The sequence below is a fragment of the Mustela erminea genome, chromosome 4 (genome assembly GCF_009829155.1).
Source record: "Mustela erminea isolate mMusErm1 chromosome 4, mMusErm1.Pri, whole genome shotgun sequence".
Taxonomy (NCBI): domain Eukaryota; kingdom Metazoa; phylum Chordata; class Mammalia; order Carnivora; family Mustelidae; genus Mustela; species Mustela erminea.
Genome location: NC_045617.1, coordinates 22,104,236 through 22,122,110, shown reverse-complemented (window position 1 = coordinate 22,122,110; position 17,875 = coordinate 22,104,236). Strand labels below are relative to the sequence as shown.

The window sequence follows — 17,875 nt, the reverse complement described above, 5'->3', positions numbered from 1 at the left end:
AGAGAATCCCAAGCAGACTTCCCACTGAGCATAGAGCCTAATGTGGGACTTGATACCAAGATCCTGAGATCATGACCTCAGCTGAAATCAAGAGTCAGAAGCTTAACCAACTGAGACACCCAGGTGCCCCTCAATTATTTTTTAAATAAATATTTTACTTTCCTCATACTAAAGTCTTTGAAACCTGGTATGTATTTCACACATTAACAGCATGTCTCAATTAGACACTAAATATTCATCAGATAATTTTGCCTGTTTCACACTAAGTCGATGTACCAAGCCCAAGCTGTTGCAAATATATCAGAGCTTTCTAGTAATTGAATCAGGTAGATGTTTCTAAATTTAAGTTAATTAAAAGTAAACAATTTAAAATTCAGTTCCTCTGTCACATTAGCCACATTCTAAGTGCTCAGTAGCGACCTGCGGCTAATGGCTACCATATTACATGAAATGGGTCTAGCACCGCTTTATACACCCATGGCTCAAATATTCAACTAAACTGCTTTGTCTTCGGAAAGGAATCAAAGGTTCAGACTACTCAAAATACATTAAGAATATAAATTTTTCTCTGCTTCATTTTGGGTAGTTTCCTCAGGTTTATCTTCCAGTTTGCTTTGCAATCTCTTCAGCTGTGTCTAATCTGCCGCTTAATCCATTAAATGTATTCCAGTGGCTTTCCCTTTATGGAAGTAGTTTTATAGATTTTTATATCTACCTGTTCTTCATATATCATTTTCTTAAGGTTTCTATATAGTCTTTCATGCCTTTAATCATTTTAAACAATTGGTATTATACTTTAAGACTTGTTACATCAAGTGCTTGAGCTGAAAACCCCAGCATTTACCTCATGGTGGGCCACTACCTTGTCAGTTGTAATTTTCTATCAGGCGTTCATCTTAAGCAGGTCTTGCTTTTTCTTTTTTGAAGAAATCTTTGTAGCCTAAGTTGAAGAGTACCTTCACAGTGGTTTTACATTCATTTCTGCCATACACCCTTATGTTTTACTCCCTCGGTTTTTTATCTTCATTTCTCAGCTTACGGTTTTCCTCCCCATGAGATTAATATAAATTCAACTCCTCAAGCAGACCAGAGGTTTCAAATTCTCATGGGAAACTTGTAGTTCCTCCCAAAGCTGCAGCAAGGATAGGCTTTCTTGTGTTGGGGTTTGGGGATGAGGGCGGTAGGTTTTTTTTTTTAGGGCTCTTGCATTGAGGTCGTGTAGCCCTCCCAGGGCCCACTGCGCAGGTGTCTCTGTGCCAGTCCTTTCCACTTTATCTCTGATGCTGTAGGCCTCTAGCTCAGCTGGTCCACTAACCCCTTAGGACTCCTGCTGAGTAGGTTCCTGCTCTACCTGTCTGGGTCTAGGCTCCCTCTGAGCTTTGTATGTATGAAGATTTTTCCCTCTTGGACGTTCCGCCATACATATGAATGTATATGTACATATGTGTGTGTTGTGTACACACATGCACGTTCACACATGCACATACAGAAGGATCACCACATATATACACACTTAATCTAGTATCTTCAGATAGTGCCACTTCATTAGGATATTCTGTAAACAGTTGTATAAACCAGTATAGTCTGAAACACTCCGGTTTTTAGAACCCTGTGAGTTTAAGCATATTATCCGAAGAGGTACTTGGCCTGAGGGCACTTCATTTGACTGGAGAGCCATCATCACGAATTCATTCCTCTGTTATCCGGGCCTTTTCTTCTGAATAAGCACATCATTTGGATTCTTCTAAATTTATCCCAAGGCTTCTCTTCATAGCACACAAATCAAGAAATTACCCTGCCACTGTCTGAGCCTTCTCCAATCACAAAAATCTTAGAGTAATGAGATTTTCAAGCTGGAAGAAACCTCAAAAATCAAATATTCCAACCTCAGATAAGCAAATGGGCCAATACAGGTGATGGTTTGCTCGATGCCACACAGCTAGTCAGCGACAGCAGCACAATCTTTCTCCTTTCATCCTACTGTTCTGCCTCCTCCCCATAATCGACTTAGTTGTGGATTTTTTTTTTTTTAAAGATTTTACTTATTTGTTAGAGAGAGAGATACAGAGCGCAAGCACAGGCAGACAGAGTGGCAGGCTAGAGGCAGAGGGAGAAGCAGGCTCCCTGCCGAGCAAGGAGCCCGATGTGGGACTCGATCCCAGAACGCTGGGATCATGACCTGAGCCGAAGGCAGCTGCTTAACCAACTGAGCCACCCAGGCGTCCCAGTTGTGGATTTTTTAAACTGTCATCTTTGTGGCATAGTCTTTGTGGCTTCCAGCTTGCTGTCTCCGGGTGAGGTAGTTCAAAAGAAACACTCTGCTGTTGAGACTGTGTTTCATCCTTTAGTAAAACAGAACCTAGTGAAGGGCATTTTCTTCGTCTCTCCCATTAGAGTTGGGCCCCATCAGTGTGCCCACGGGAATGTTGCTTGTTTTAAGAAGAATTAATTATTGTTTTTCCCCCAAAGATTGATTGATTTATTTGAGAGAGAGAGCGTGCGTGCGTGCGTGTGCGCACACACACACACATGCACAGTGGGGTGGAGAAGAGGGAGAGAGGATCACAAGCAGACTCCGTGCTGAGTGGGGAGTCAGTCACGGGGTTTAATCCTATGACCCTAAGATCACAACCCTAGCTGAAACCAAGAGTCAGATGCTCAACTGACTGTGCCACTCAGATGCCCCAAAAAGCATTAATTTTAATGAAACTAGCATTTTTCCATATAGTGTTAAAATGTGACATTAAGCTCACTTGATTTATTTTCCTTAAGGACAGAAACATAAAGAATTTCAGTATCTTCTAAATTTAGGCGGTTTAAGAATACATTGGATAGGGGCGCATGGGTGGCTCAGTGAGTTAAGCCTCTGCCTTTGGCTCAGGTCATGATCTCGGGGTCCTGGGATCTAGCCCTGCATCAGGTTCTCGGCTCAGTGGGGAGCCTGTCCCTTCCTCTCTCTCTGCCTGCCTCTCTGCCTACTTGGGATCTCTTTCTGTCAAATGGATAAATAAAATCTTTAAAAAAAAAATACATTGAATCTTTGGGTTATGATTTCATGTGGTAAGTCAAGTTCAAATACCTCTTTCAATAAGAAAAAGACATTTTTACATAAAGTTAAATGTGTTTTTGAACTCACAAAGAAGCGGCAGTTGGCTAATACAAAAAGAATTATGTTATTGCTTCAAAGGCAAACATAAACTTATCTCCAGCTGAAAAGAACAATTATATTAATGGAGCCTGGAGGTATTGTGTTGTCAAGAATAATAATGTTTTAATGAGGGTTTCACTTTTAATCTGACAAAATGCAATGATAAGACGAGCTCCCTGGTATTAACCAAAGCTTTGCAAAACCCAAACATGTAATACTTGGGAGATACAGATCTTATACTGTATTTACTGTATCTAAGATTGTATAGCCAAGGCAGAGAGGGCATACGTGAATAATTCACTTGGATTAAACACTGTAAACTCATAAATTTACTTTTGTTCTACCCTGATACAGATGGGTGAATTCTAACAGATATTTGCTTACTTCTCCCTAACTTTCTTCATTTTAACACATCAAATAGTTGCAAATATTTATACGATAACCTGTTAAAGCTGCATCAGATACAATCACTCAAAGAGAAGGCGAAAGGGAAATTCCTTTCCTTTGAATTTAATCTCGAATTGTGACAGAGTTTGTGCCCAAAGGTGATTTCTGAATCTCTGAAATAGCTCTTTTATGTCTTTCACCTAAATAAGGTTTTTTTTTTTAAATCATTTGAAGAACATTATTAAATTTATATTTTCAGATTCACTTACAGGCATTGGTCTGCTAAGATGAGGCTCGTGAACCTGCAGGTCAAAACTGGCTTGAAAACACAGGAAACACAGTGCATTTCCAAGTGACTGGGCCCTTTCTAAAACCCAAGAGGAAAGTGCCACATAGTGGGACAAGCCAGGGCCGAGAGCTGCTTCCAGGCCTCGCAAGAGCTTTTCTGGCAACCTGATATATTGACAAAGAAGTCACTGGGCCCCCATCCTTTCAGGAAGTTTCCATTTGGCAGGCATATTTTAATTAAGTAGATTGCTTAAACGAAACTTGCATGCTACCAAAACGTCCCAAACTCTTAACAGATTGGCAGGTCTGATGTTAGTGTGTTAGTGTATTTGTAGCTTCCCTCCCCCCTCCCAATTTAAAGTAAGGAAGTAAAAAGTCCTTTGGGCCTGGTATCACGTCTCTTAGAGACTGTGGAGGCCGCACAGCGGAGGGAAGGGGACCTACCCAGCCTCTGGATCTGAAAGCTAGAGAGCGAATCCCTACTGTACCATCTACTAGTGGCAGCATCTGCAGAAGCTACTAACCCTCTCAGAGTTTCCTCACCTGTGTAATGGGGCAAATTACACCTTTGTGCAGGGTTGCTGGGAGAACTGGGAACCATCTGTGCACAGTGCCGGGCACACAGGATGCTCTCCATAGTAGCTCTTGACTCTGCCCCTTCTCTGGGTTCTGTCTGTGCTGCTCTTGTGGGGGTCACAGTGGTGCTGGCTCTTGTTTTGCCTTCACAAGTGGGATCTTCCCAAACAGCCGTGCTGTGCTACCCCAGACCCTTGCTCATGGCCCACACCGGTAGCTCTCCCCAGGGGGATGGTCTGCAGCCGTCTCTGGTTGTTGCAACTGAGAGGGGAGGTGGGGAGGTGCTCCTGGCAGCTAGTGGGGAGGGCCAGGGATGCTGCCGAACATTGTACAAGGCACAGAACAGCCCTCTCTCTCCCAACAAGGAATAATCCAGCCCAAAATGGCAATCTGTACTGAGGTTAAGAAACCCCAGCCTACACAATAAGCATAATAAATTTCAGAGGTAGGGGAAACCATAGCAACAGTCAGGATAGTCATCATAAATTTCAAACTATCCTTGAAGGGAATGAAGGACAGTCTTAGAAATAAGCACAAAATAAGTACAAAAAACTATTGAACAAGCTGCCTTGTAGGTGGGTGTGGGTGGGTGTGTTTGCAATTTATTTTGAGTTTGTGTTTTTTTTTCCTTAACAGTACAGCCATTCTTGCTTCAGATTATATATATATATATATATATATATATATATATATATATATAATGTGATGAAGTCTATGTTTGTACCACCAGTCTGCAATAAATGGGGACTTGCCCTGTACAAAGGGGGCTTTCAGTGAGTCCATCAATCTTCAATCCCCTGAATTAAAAATCTTAATATGGGCGTGTATATACCTAAAATCTGATCAGACTGGACACATCAGATTAGCACACTTCATACTCCGGTGTAGAAGAAGGCTCACAAGGTTTAATGTATAAAAAGGTTTATTGTATAGACTTCACTGTATAAAAATTTAATTAAAAAAATAAAAGAGAGGATCTGTGATACAATCCAAGCAGGAAGTGGACTAAAGGTAACTTTGTTTTAGAGGCTGTGACACCAGGCATTTCAGAGATTTTCATGGACTCTTTGTGCTTTTGAGATGCCCATGGACGTAGAGAGTAACTTAGCTGCTATTTTAAGCTCCCATCTCAATGACTTTTACTAATGTACTGTGCATTTTAAAAATAAAAAGCTTATTTATACTTTTAAAAATTCAGAAAGTCTTGTTCCCTTTTGAACTGAAGTCAGTAAGATCATCTGACTCTACTATATTTTGGTTTCTCACTTGAGGGCATGGTATTTTCAAACCACTGCAAGAAATAAAAAGCCAACCCAGGGAACAGCTGGGGTAGAAGGCGGTAAAAAGGTGGGAGAAGGAATAAAGTCTAGTAGCAACCAGCATTCTGCTCTCTCCCCAAGTTTCTTGGACAATGAATGTATAATTTTCTTGCTCTCTTGTGATGTTAAAAAAAAAAAAAGCCAGAAAATATACTTAATTTATAATAAGATAATAATTTGGTTTATTTTTATGCTAACTACTTGACTTGTTTGAAGTAGACTTTTTGAAAATCATTCATAGGGGTAAATGTCTAATCCCATAAATAAAAATGATGGAGATCACTTGATCTACTGAAAATCTACATTTCCTGTTTAATTTTTAAAAATATGAAAGGACTGGGGTTACTGAAACCCAATGTAAGCATCTCAGGAAAGAGACAGACTTAGGCTCTCAGGCCGCAGTCTTCTAACAAATGCCCACTGGCAGTAGAGAAAAACTCACTTAATCTTTGACATAATGTGTTAAAAAAAAAAAAAAAAAAGATTTGACAGCATAAGCAAGGCAGTGGTTGAGAAATCAGGTTTGAAGTCAGTGGAGACAATAGCACAGACACCCAAATTCTGCTTTGTGCTTAGTTCGTAGGAGCAGAAGGGGATTTAAGGCTGAGTATGAAAAGATCCTGAGTTCAAGTTCTTGACAGTCTAGTCTTTTAAACTCAGTGACAGACTTTGGTGTGTCTGAGTCCCCAGAAACCAGCATCAGGGGTGCTTCTAAAGCCACAGCACGGCCTCCGCAAAGGCTGAAGATGAACGGCTGAAATCTACAAGGTCCTAAAGAATGTCGTGGACCAGCTGAACAAGAACAACCTTGAAAGAGGGGGAGTGAAAGTCAAGGGAAAGGCCCTATGTTACCCAGTTAGCTACAAACTTAAGAATCTCATCAACCCAGGAAAAAAGGAAAATTTTATGTAATTTCTTTTTCATGTTGGTGAATTCATGGATTTTAGATATATAGTGGATTTTAGGGAAAACAGATGAGTGGGGGTTATGCTCTCAGTTACAATGAAAAACGACAAGCATCCCCGCTCTGCCAGAGGCAAACAGGTGAAAGGCCTGGGCTTTGGATGATGGAGATGGACCCCGGTGGCACTCCTGTGTCCATCCCAGCCACAGGTGTTGAGTGTGTCCCTGCCACAGGCAATCACACAACCCCCGCCCAGAGCAGCTGACAGGCTAGCGGGAGGAGGCGGGACAGGACACCAATCGTTAGCACGCCGGACATGCCTCATTCTGCAGCTGCGTCCCCGAGCTCTTGATGAGGTCTGGCACCCTAGGTCCACCTTGTATTCACCCAACTCAGAGTATAACAGCTACTTGCATTGAAAATGTCCTTCTTCAGGAACAGCTGGGGTTTAGACAAATCTTTGTAACTATGAAAAAGCCTGAAGCCCTTTAGTTCTACCTCCTTGAGGAGGCTGTACCAGAATCGCACGACACTGCTGTCACCGCCACTGACCTCAAAACCGGGCCAGTGGAGGTGAATCGCAAAGGTGAGCTGTCCAATTTGTTCCAGGACATCTTCCAGAATAAGGTTTTCTAAAACTTTCCATTCTGCACTCTCCAGATCTGCTTTGAGAACATCAATCTGTAAAAAAATGATGAAACGAGATTAGCAGATTCAATAAACGTTGTTAAAAATACCACCTTGACATCAGGAGCGTCGCTGTATAACTAAGGACCTCCTACAAGAGCAGAATGTTTCAAGTTTTAGAGTTAGAGGTCTTTTTCTGGGGCCACGAATGACATGAGTTTCTAACCGCACACCACACCAGATGTTAATGTACAAATAATGAAATGCCAGTCAGAAATCATAATGGACCTCCCTACTTTCTGCCCAGTGGGAATGGATGCCTGAAAAGGAGATGCTGGAGATTTCACAGAGCTGCATGTCCGCAGACTCTCCCCAACAACCTAGACTCCGCTCTCCGGAACCCAACCATGTCAGGACAGCATGGTGGCCCACAGGGGAGGGATGGACAGATGGCCACTGCCTGCCGGGACCACGTCACAAACCCCACCCCCCTCCAAATTCTCAGGACTGGAAGCCAGGGAGAGTTCTTGGGTATCTGAATATTAGACTTCTAAAAAAAAATAATAATGATGATTATCCCATAATTTCTTTTAAAGGTACACACCAGCACAGAATCTTAAAGAGGCAGGGAGGAAAAAAGGCAACACCATTCTCTATTTGTTTAATGAACCTAAAGTCACATCCCAGGTAAGATGAAATATATGGAGAAGAATAGGCTAGGGGAGATTTTGTAATTAATTAAGTTAGGAGAATCAGCTTATTTTTGCTGGCTCTGCTATTAGAATAACAGAACCCCAAATGCCTTCAGGAAGCAAGAAAAGCTAATTCCTTACTGAGAGCCTGTGTGCGCTCCGCATCATGCAAAGTGCTTCGCTTGCAATATCCATTCACTCCCCTCAATGATTCTGCGAGCCTGACTCTGTTGCTATCCCTGTTTGAAGTTGAGGAAACCAGACTCAGAGAGGAACCCATCCCCAGTCATGCAGCTGGAGAGGCTATGGGGACATGGGGATGAGTCTGTCCACATGGCCCCTGTTCTTACCCATTCCATGAACCCACAAGAGGTTTATGAGGAAACTCGGATTCCCTAAAAGGCTTTTTGGTTTAGAAAATAAGGTGCCATTAGAGAGTGAATAAGGGCCCATGAGTAGAAGCCTTGTTATCAATATCCCCAGCTTACATCTGCAGAGCACTTTACAGCTTAAAGAATTACTCTCTGCATACATAATCTCAGTGAAACAGCCCTATATGCAGACGAGGCTTTCGTAAAAATGATTCTGGGCTCCCAAAATCGCCTGTGAGATTTGAAGAGCTGGGTGGAGGAGAAGATGGACAGGATTTAGACATAACTGCTCCAAGAAAACGGTCCTTTTCCAGTGTCCTGACATCCCAAAAGAGATGCTTGCTTTCACTATCTTGCCTTGGACGGTAGCTCCCCGTGGTCCACCAGGGAAAGAGTGATGGTAACACGCCAAGAATACCAAGAGGCCTCAGAATCATCTAGATATCTGTAAACCACCCTGTCCAAACTCAAAGAGAAAAAGTAAATAAAAAACAAAACAAAAAACTCCTTTCTTTTCTGAGAGGAACTGAACAAAGGCAGATTCCATGCAAACATGCCTGAGGCTAAGATAATTCTTGCGGATTGGACACAAAAGAATTAATTCACTCTTTTTTTCTTCATCCCTGCTGCCCTGCCACTTTCTTGACTTTGTTTAATCACTGAAATTTTAAGCTAAATGTTCTTGAATTGGGGTGATTAAACTGCCAGAAGAAGTATGTAATTAAAACTTTACAAAATTGTCTAATTAGTACAGAAAATATCCAAAACTCAAAATCAACATTTTGTGTCAATTCACATAGTTAAGAATTTTTTAAAAATCTTTAGAGATTTATTTCTACCATGGTTTTCTGTGAGTTCACATATGCTGAACGTGATCAATATATCAAACTATTAAAGGGACAGGGCAAAGCTAATCAGACTGCAACTGACCTAAAAACTACATTGGGGAGTTAGAATATATATATGTTTCATATTTTTTCCAAACTTATTTTTATTTATTTTTTTTAAGATTTCTTTATTGATTTGACAAAGAGAGACATCGCGAGAGAAGGAACACAAGCAGGGGGAGTGGGAGAGGGAAAAGCAGGCCGAGCAGGGAGCCCCATGCAGGGCTTGATTCTAGGACCCTGGGATCATGACCTGAACCTCCTAGGTGGCCCCTCAAACCTATTTTTAAAATGAGCCACCTAGGCACCTCCCAAACCTATTTTTAAAATAAGCTATCAATCAGAAGTTATGAGCAACAGAAAAAAAAAAAAAAAGTAGGATAAATCATAGCAGATATATGCTTACTGTGAAAATCCAATTTTCACTTACAAAATACTATCTCCTATCAAAAGAGTGGAAAGTATTTCCAAATACGACAACTCTGCACACCCTGTTTGATTCCAATGACTGGAAATTTCCCTTTCAATCAGAATTGAGAAGGTTGATCTAAATCACACAGCCCAGGAGCTCGCAGGACCAAGGAGCTCATCAACTTCTTCCCTGACTTCCAGCCCGCAAGCAGAGCAAGCCAAATGCTGTGAATAAAACATGGGTTTCTTCCCCTGTGCGCTTTTTCCACTTTTTGTATTTCAGAATGTTCTACCACCACAACTATTCTGCAAATGTAATTTCCATTATTACTGCATAATGCATGCAATGTCATTGTTTATATAAGGCACCAAACATTTCTGCATCACGTACACCACTGTTCAGATTCTAACATCAGCTCTTAACAATCACAGCCCTAAAAATCATGCAAATGATTACATCGGAATAACCAAGTGCCAATCCGAATCCAGTTAGGTTAAATCAGATTTCCCGAGGAAAAGCAACGAGGTGTTAACGCTCTGTAAACTCTGTTATAATGAAAGACATGTTCTTGGTTGGAAGGGTCTAGGAGGAGGTAGGTCAAGCAACCTGTCTGCTACAATTTCAGGGGCATTAAAGAGGTCCTACCACCAAAAAAGCCTCCTTTCCCTTGTGCCTAAAACACCCAACAAATCTCCTTTTGCAGGACTTTTTGAGGAAATGAGAATTTTAATTTTAACTGGATTAGGGTGTAAGGCCATTTGGCAGCCCCCCTCACCATGGGCATGAGCTCATGTCTGGGTTCATCTGCCCGGAACAGCAGAGATGAGAAAAAGTGGGCAAAGGGGCAGTGACCTTTGTATTAATTTGCTAGGGCTTCCATTTAAAAAAAAAAAAAAAAAAAAAGTACCACAGACTGGGGAGCTTCAGCAATGGTAATATACCATCTCACAGTTCTGGAGGCTATACGCCTGACATGGAGGTGTCCGACGGCGCTGTTCCCTCTGAGGGCTGGGCCCCTCTCCTAGCTCCTGCTGGTTTGCTGGAAGTCTCCATCATTCCTTGGCTTCTGCATTACCCTGATCTATTTCTTCATCTTCACATTGGGTTATTCCTTCATCTACCCATTGCCTGCATCCAAATTTCCCCCCTTTATAAGGACACCATTCATACCTGGTTAGGGGACCAGCCTACACCCGTATGACTTCATTTAAGCTAATGACCTTGGCAGTGACCCTATTTCCAATGAAGATCATATTCTCAGGTACTAGGGGTTAGGACTCCCACAAGCGAGTCTGGGGACACACAACTCAAACCACACAGTGCGTGAGGTAACTCTCACTGCCAGAGCTTTGGTGAAGCGGTACATGTCCTAGAGACCATTCACTAGTCAGTGCCTGGTGAAAGTGTCCTGTACCAGAGACCCAAGGGCCAGTGACTCTCTGAGGGAACTGTGTCCTGCCAGTCCCTCAGCAGCCAGCTCTGACCTCTCCAACTTTGCAACATCCAGGGCAGGTCAACAGGGCTCCAAGGCCAATTAAAACCACCATCATCAAGGTCCTGTGCTTCGTTCCCGGGTTCCTTCCGGGCCACACAAGCAGGCCCAGTAGATGAACTTTGTCTTCTGGCTCCCCCCAATTCCCTAGCTGCTTCCTTTTCCCTCCTGGGACTCTTCAGGCACCCGTTACCCTCATGCCTGCAGCTCCCCATCTGAGCCTTTTCCCTTTCAAGGGGCAGGACGGGCACTCCGCCCCTTGAAAGGACTGGGTCTGGGGCTCTCCGGCATCACTTCCACTTCCATGTCCTATTGGGCAACGCAAATCACAATGCCAGCCCAGGTTCAAGGTGAGGGGAAAGTTGACAAAGACCCTGGGAGAGAGAATGGGTTAAGCACGACTAATAAAGACAATACTGCAAAGGACAAGTAAAATAAATACATGTAAGTCCCAGATATCCTATTAGTGTACCAGGGCTGCTATAACAAAATGCCACAGATGGGGTGGGGGGTTGGCGGGGCGCTTAAACAACAGACATTTATATTTTCTCCCAGGTCTAGAGGCTGGGATGTCCAAGATCAAAGTGTGGGCAATCATGTTTTCTCCTGAGGCTTCTCCTTGGCTCGCTGACAGCTGTTTCTACACTGTATCCTCTTATAGACTTTTCTCTGGGCTCATGCTCTCCTGGTATCTCTCCTTCTTCTTAGAGTGATGCTAGTCTTATAGGATTAGGGCCCTACTCTCATGACTTCATTTAACTTTAATTACCTCCTTAGGGAGCTTATCACCAAATACAGTCCCACTGAGGGTAAGTGCTTCAACCCATTCATTTGGTGGGGTTGGCAGGGGATGGGGTGGGGGAATAAAACCAGCATTTTTGTTAGAGTCTATTTAGAGGCAACCAGTATTTCTCCACAGAGAGTTTTAAAATACATCCCTGTCACTGTTATGGCAGCCTGACTGTAGGAGAGCCGGTAGTCCTTCCTTTGTGGTTAATGGCTAACTCCAGCTCTGGGGAGTAAAAACGTGAGCCACCTCCTTAACTGAAGATGAGTCATAGAGACTGTGACAGATTTTCTTTTTCAAAGATGTGTCCCCATTAACTCCCATTTCCTGCTTTTCTTCAATGTGGCCTTGACCCTCCTCTCATCAAGAGATGGAATTGATGTTCCCTCCCCAGGGATGATTTCATGGGATGCAACCTACGCAGCTGCACCAGACCCCCCATGTTGAAGGGCTCCATACTTGGCTTAATGCTCTGTTGTTGCTGACTTGAAGTTCTTAATAAGTTTTGAACAAGGGACCCTGAATTTTCATTTTGCACTGAGCCCCACAAATTAGGTCTCCGGTCCTGTGATGTTTCCCTGGAATCTTGATGGGCTTGTTGCCATTGACTAAGAGTATGGTAGAAGTGGTTCAAGATGACATCCAAGCCTGGACCATAAAAGCTTCTACTTTGTTCACTCACTCTCTAAAACTTTAGCCCCCAGGCCAGGTGTCTGACTGTCCTGAGACCACAGTGCTGTGAGAAAGTCCAAGATAGCCCTTGCAGAGAGCCCACAGGAAGAGGCTCTTGGTCAATATGAAGAAAGAGATGCCAACCAACCCTGGTTTCTCTAGCTATTGTCTGACTGTAACCCCAGGAGAAACCCTGAGCCAAAACTAGCCAGCAGAGCTTTTCCCAAACACTGACTCCAGAAACTGTGATCAATAATGTCATCATCACGCATCTTAGTTTTGGGGATAACTTGTTATGTAGCAGTAGATAACTAGAACAGAGACCAAGTACTATTTATGCAAAAGTTACAGGTTACTTGTACAGTATCAAGTACTATATATTCCAAAGCTGTGATTCCTAGAGATTCAGACATATATAACCAAAAATACTCTCTTATTAAAAAATCAATACATGGTCATTATTTAAAAATGAAAACTACAGAAAAGAAAAAAGAAAAGGCGATAAGACACCCATAATCCAGATTTAAGAGTTAACTCTTGAATACTTGGTATATTTCTTGCTAAACATTTTTCTTTGCCATAAACACACACACACACACACACACACACACACACACAGATCATAGCATACACAGGCATAATTCAAACACACCTGTTGTTTATAAAATTAGAATCATACTGTGTTTTCAAATATGCTTTTTAATGTAACAATGTAACAAACCATGGCTATCTTTCCAGGCCAATAAATTTCCATCAGTGTTCTCTGTGTCCCCCCGGGGATGTCACAAGCACGTGACTGAGGTGGCTGGGGCACCTGCAGGCCTGAGGGAGATGTGGGGGAGGCTCTGGTTCCTCTACCTCGACCCAAGAGGACCAACTCCCCTTTTCTTTCTTTTATATATTTGGACTCCCTTGTAAATTTTAACTTAAAGAAGAGCTTTCCTGCCAAGAGAAATAGTTTGCCTCCCTCTATAATGTGTTTCGTAATGACTTTTATATTGGTTTAATTTGCTTAACCAATCCCCCTTCTGATGGACATCGAGGTTCCTATCATTAATTGGCTATGGTCCACTGATGCGATCAATGAACCAGGAGCTAAATATAAGTATGTTCTCTGATTTCCTTAGAAGACACTCCCAGGAGTGGAACAGCATGTGTTCAACAGGCACAGCTTACAATTTTCAGTAATTTTCCTAACCTGTGGACCCTTCCTGTACCTGCTCTTGGGAAACTGAGGACAAACCAAGAGATACTAAGGCTGGGCACCTGTACAGACGCACTGCCAAACCCTCCCCACTGTATCAGCTGGGTCAACGACCCCTTGTTTTCTCATGCCAAAGCCATGTGACACTCTGGAGTGTTCCTAAACATACCTGTGTCTCTGGGTCTAAGTGAGTCATCAGATTAGATTAAAACCTGCATGCCATTTAAAGAAAGGAAAAACAGGACAAACCAACTATAACTAAGTACATGTTAAATTATTTCTATATATCTTTTTATTTAAAACCTCTTAATAAGAGATGATTTATTAGTCTCTATTAAATCTTTCAAAGGATATAGTTTCTTTCTCATACCCAGAAAATGTATATTAAAGCTTAAAACAGGGGTGCCTGGGTGGCTCAGTGGGTTAAAGCCTCTGCCTTTGGCTCAGGTCATGATCACAGGGTCCTGGGATCGAGCCCCGCATCGGGCTCTCTGCTCGGCGGGGAGCCTGCTCCCTCCTCTCTCTCTCTCTGCCTGCCTCTCTGCCTACTTGTGATCTCTGTTTGTCAAATAAATAAATAAAATCTTAAAAAAAAAAAAAGCTTAAAACAGGCTCTTACCCTCTTCATGATTAATTTGCTTTAAAATTAATCATTATATTCATCAAAATCCTTGGCTAAGAGCCAAAACTCTAAGTAATACCAATGAAACTGCAGTATCAGCCATCCAGCTTATCAATCGACTAATGCAGAACAAGGAACTTCTTATTCAGGCTGTAATTGACCTGCAACAAAGCCGCTTGCCTCAGTATAAGCTGTCTGGTTTGGGGCTAGAATCATACACTTTATGGCATTTACAGGTACATCTCATATTTTGTTTTTAAAAAAAAAAAAAAAAAAAGATTCCTGAAAAGAAGTGTGCAAATTGAGTTTTGTAATTGGGTTCATGTTATGAAAATGATTTTTAACCTCATCTAGTTATTTATGAATATTTAAAAAAATTAAATTATCATTACCTGCTACCCCAACAGATCAAGCTACATTCATTCCCCCATATTCACTGTAGTTGGGGTCACTATTCAATCATAATTTTAAAGATTTTATCTATTTATTTGACACTCAGAGATCACAAGTAGGCAGAGAGGCAGGCAGAGAGAGAGGAGGAAGCAGGCTCCCTGCTGAGCAAAGAACGCAATGCTGAGCTTGATCCCAGGACCCTGGAATCATGACCTGAGCCGAAGGCAGAGGCTTTAACCCACTGAGCCACTCAGGCACCCCTCAATCATAATTTTAAAATAATTGTATCCACATAACTTCTTCCTGCTTTTTAGCTAAATTACAAAAAGTTGTTACTTAATGAATAAAGCAAAGTAAATCCAGGCTTTTATCTATCGACTTTACTTAAAGCAAGATATGTCCACACCAACAAAATTAAAAGCTGAACACCATTAAAGAATCTTCGTTTTGTAGAAAAAGAGAGAAAAATGGAAGGAATTAATTTATCTTAAAAGAACAAGAGGATTAAACGTCTCTTTAAGATCCTTAGACTTTAAACACACTAAATCAGACTTAATTATCAGTCTTGGCTGGCAGCAATGTAATATTACAAGATTTCCGCTACCATCGGGGAAAGAGAGATAAGGCTTGCCCTGAATATCACAAGAAAGAGGTCACTCGAAGCTAATGTAAGATCAATTCTGAACTAACGATAAAAGAAAATAATTTTTTAAAAAAAGAAAATAATTTTATGTAGTGATCAGATTACAGAAATGGCCCCAGCAAGAAGCAACACTCTGCAAAAGAGATTCAAGGAAATAAGGGAAATATTTACAAAGACTCATTTGTCAGATCTCCAGCCTACTCCGAAGAATCCAATCTCAGGCAGCTGGGTGACAATTTGCTGGGCTGGATGTGGTACTATAACCTGGTCCTAGCTCCAAAAACCTAGGCTGTGGACAGGAACTGGTGAGCTGCTCAGAAATCAATAAGTCAGTAGACACTACTGTGTATTTACCCCAATAATACAAATGGAGTGATCCAAAGTGGCACGTGCACCCCAATGTTTACAGCAGCAATGTCTACAATAGCCAAACTATGGAAAGAGCCCAGATGTCCATCGACAGATGAATGGATAAAGAAGAAGTGGTGTATATATCCACAATGGAATACTATGCAGCCACCAAAAATATGAAATTTTGCCATTTTCAAAGACATGGATGGAACTAGAGGGTATTATGCTAAGTGAAATAAGTCAATCAGAGAAAGACAATTATCATATGATCTCACTGATATAAGGAATTTGAGAAACAAGGCAGAAGGTCATAGGGGAAGGGAGGGAAAAAGGAAACAAGACAAAACCAGTGAGGGAGACAAAGCATAAGAGACACTCAATCTCAGGAAACATACTGAAGGTTGTTGGAGTGGAGGGGGTAGGAGGGAGGGGGTGGAGGGGTGATGGGCACTGGGGAGGGTATGTGCTATGGTAAGTGCTGTGAATTGTGTGAGACTGATGAATCACGGACCTGTACCCCTGAAATGAATAATACACTATATGTTAGTAATAATAATAATAATAATAATAATAATAATAAAGAAGTCAGCAGGCTACAAGTTGATGTGGGAAACAAAGGCATAAGAAAAATTATCACATTGCCTTACTACTTACAACCCATCCACAAGTCCTTAAAACTAGCAGAGTGACATTCCTCTAGGAACTCTGCTGCCTTGATATTAATACTTTGCTACAGGAAAAAAGTGATCTTAACCCAACCCCCCAGGACACCGTAAGTCTTCTTTAACATATAAAATTCCTTTGGAAACTTCATTTCTACCCCCATCCCCCAAGATACATGCTGGCAATCATCCCCCAAGCACATGACCCATCAATATACATCTGAAGGGTCTCGTGACTCCGGTTTTATTAGACAGTAATAAGTGACCTTTTCCTAATAAGAGCTAGCCCCCTGGAGGTCCTAGAAACCTCGCTTCCAAATTCCTTGGAGAGTTTCACTATCCCTAACCTCCTCCTCACTTGAAAGTATATAATCAGTCACCCATCACGCCCTCCCCTTGTAGCTCTTTCTGCCCACAGGTCCGTCCTGTGCTCGAATAATTTTGCACTGATGACATCTTGAGAATTCCTTCTTGGCTGTCAGCTTTGAACCCTAACATCTTCCCTACATCCCTGGAGACTTTTGACAGCAAAGAGCCAAGCAGTGCAAATTCCACAGGTCAGAGAAGGCAGCAAGGCACCTGGCCCAGGCAGTCAGGATGGGCGGGGCCAGGACGGTGACAGGCAAGGGTTTAAATTACTTATTTCTACCCACTTACCCCAGGCAGCTGAAAACAAATCACGCATCTGTCTCTGACCTTAGGTCAGAACCCTGTGGCTCATTCATTTATTTTTCGGGTCTAATCCTATTTACAAAGGCATTCTCTAGTATTTCCAGAAAGAGACGGGGCATTTCAAAATATATATATAAACTACTCCTAAATGAACAGATGTATAGAAGATCGGTAATCAAGCAAATACCCAAATAAAATGTCTCTCAGCCAGACATTTACTCTTAGATGTGGGGCTGAGTCAATCTCAGAGCACGGTAGGGCCAGCCGTGTGACAGAAGCTACCTCAAGACGTGGCCCAACGACAAAACACAAGCACTTGTTGAAACGGGAAGCAAACACTTTGGGTTATTTACTGTCTAAAATACACTGCACTACACACTGAGGAAAAATACCACAGGGGGTGATTAGTAGAAAAGGCTCTGCAGGGGCAGAAATGAGAGATGAGGGAAGAACAAGAGGCTCAGGGTATCTGCTGTAGGTCAGCGACACCTCGATGGCCTCCATCTCTGGGCCCTGAGCTGACTCCAAGAGAAGGTTCTAGCGTGACTTGCACTCATTTGTTGACACCTCTGATTCCTTACCTGGACTGTCCACCCATTCCTTCAGGGCAGGACCCAACTCTTCTTTGAGTATCAAGTTTCTACGGAAGCTCCTGACACGCGATAGGTAGGGTATCCCAGGCGATACCAGTACCGTCCGTTCGGCCCTTGTAACACCTTACACCTAGCCCCTCTTGTCTGTCCCTCCACCTCTAGCACTGTGATCA

At 42.3% G+C, this 17,875-nt stretch overlaps 1 protein-coding gene across 4 annotated transcripts in view; it reads right to left on the bottom strand.

Moving 5' to 3' along the window:
* The window catches only part of METTL24 (methyltransferase like 24), a 144,355-nt gene that overhangs the window by 41,583 nt on the left and 84,897 nt on the right, over positions 1-17,875 (bottom strand). For 2 of the 4 annotated variants that reach the window (XM_032338822.1, XM_032338819.1), the window contains exon 5: positions 7,175-7,303. In XM_032338822.1, coding sequence (XP_032194713.1) covers positions 7,175-7,303 — 129 coding nt within the window. Of the gene's footprint in view, positions 1-3,217; positions 3,989-5,132; positions 7,304-17,875 lie in introns of those variants that run through there. The other 2 variants (XM_032338821.1, XM_032338820.1) reach the window with 2 other exon arrangements.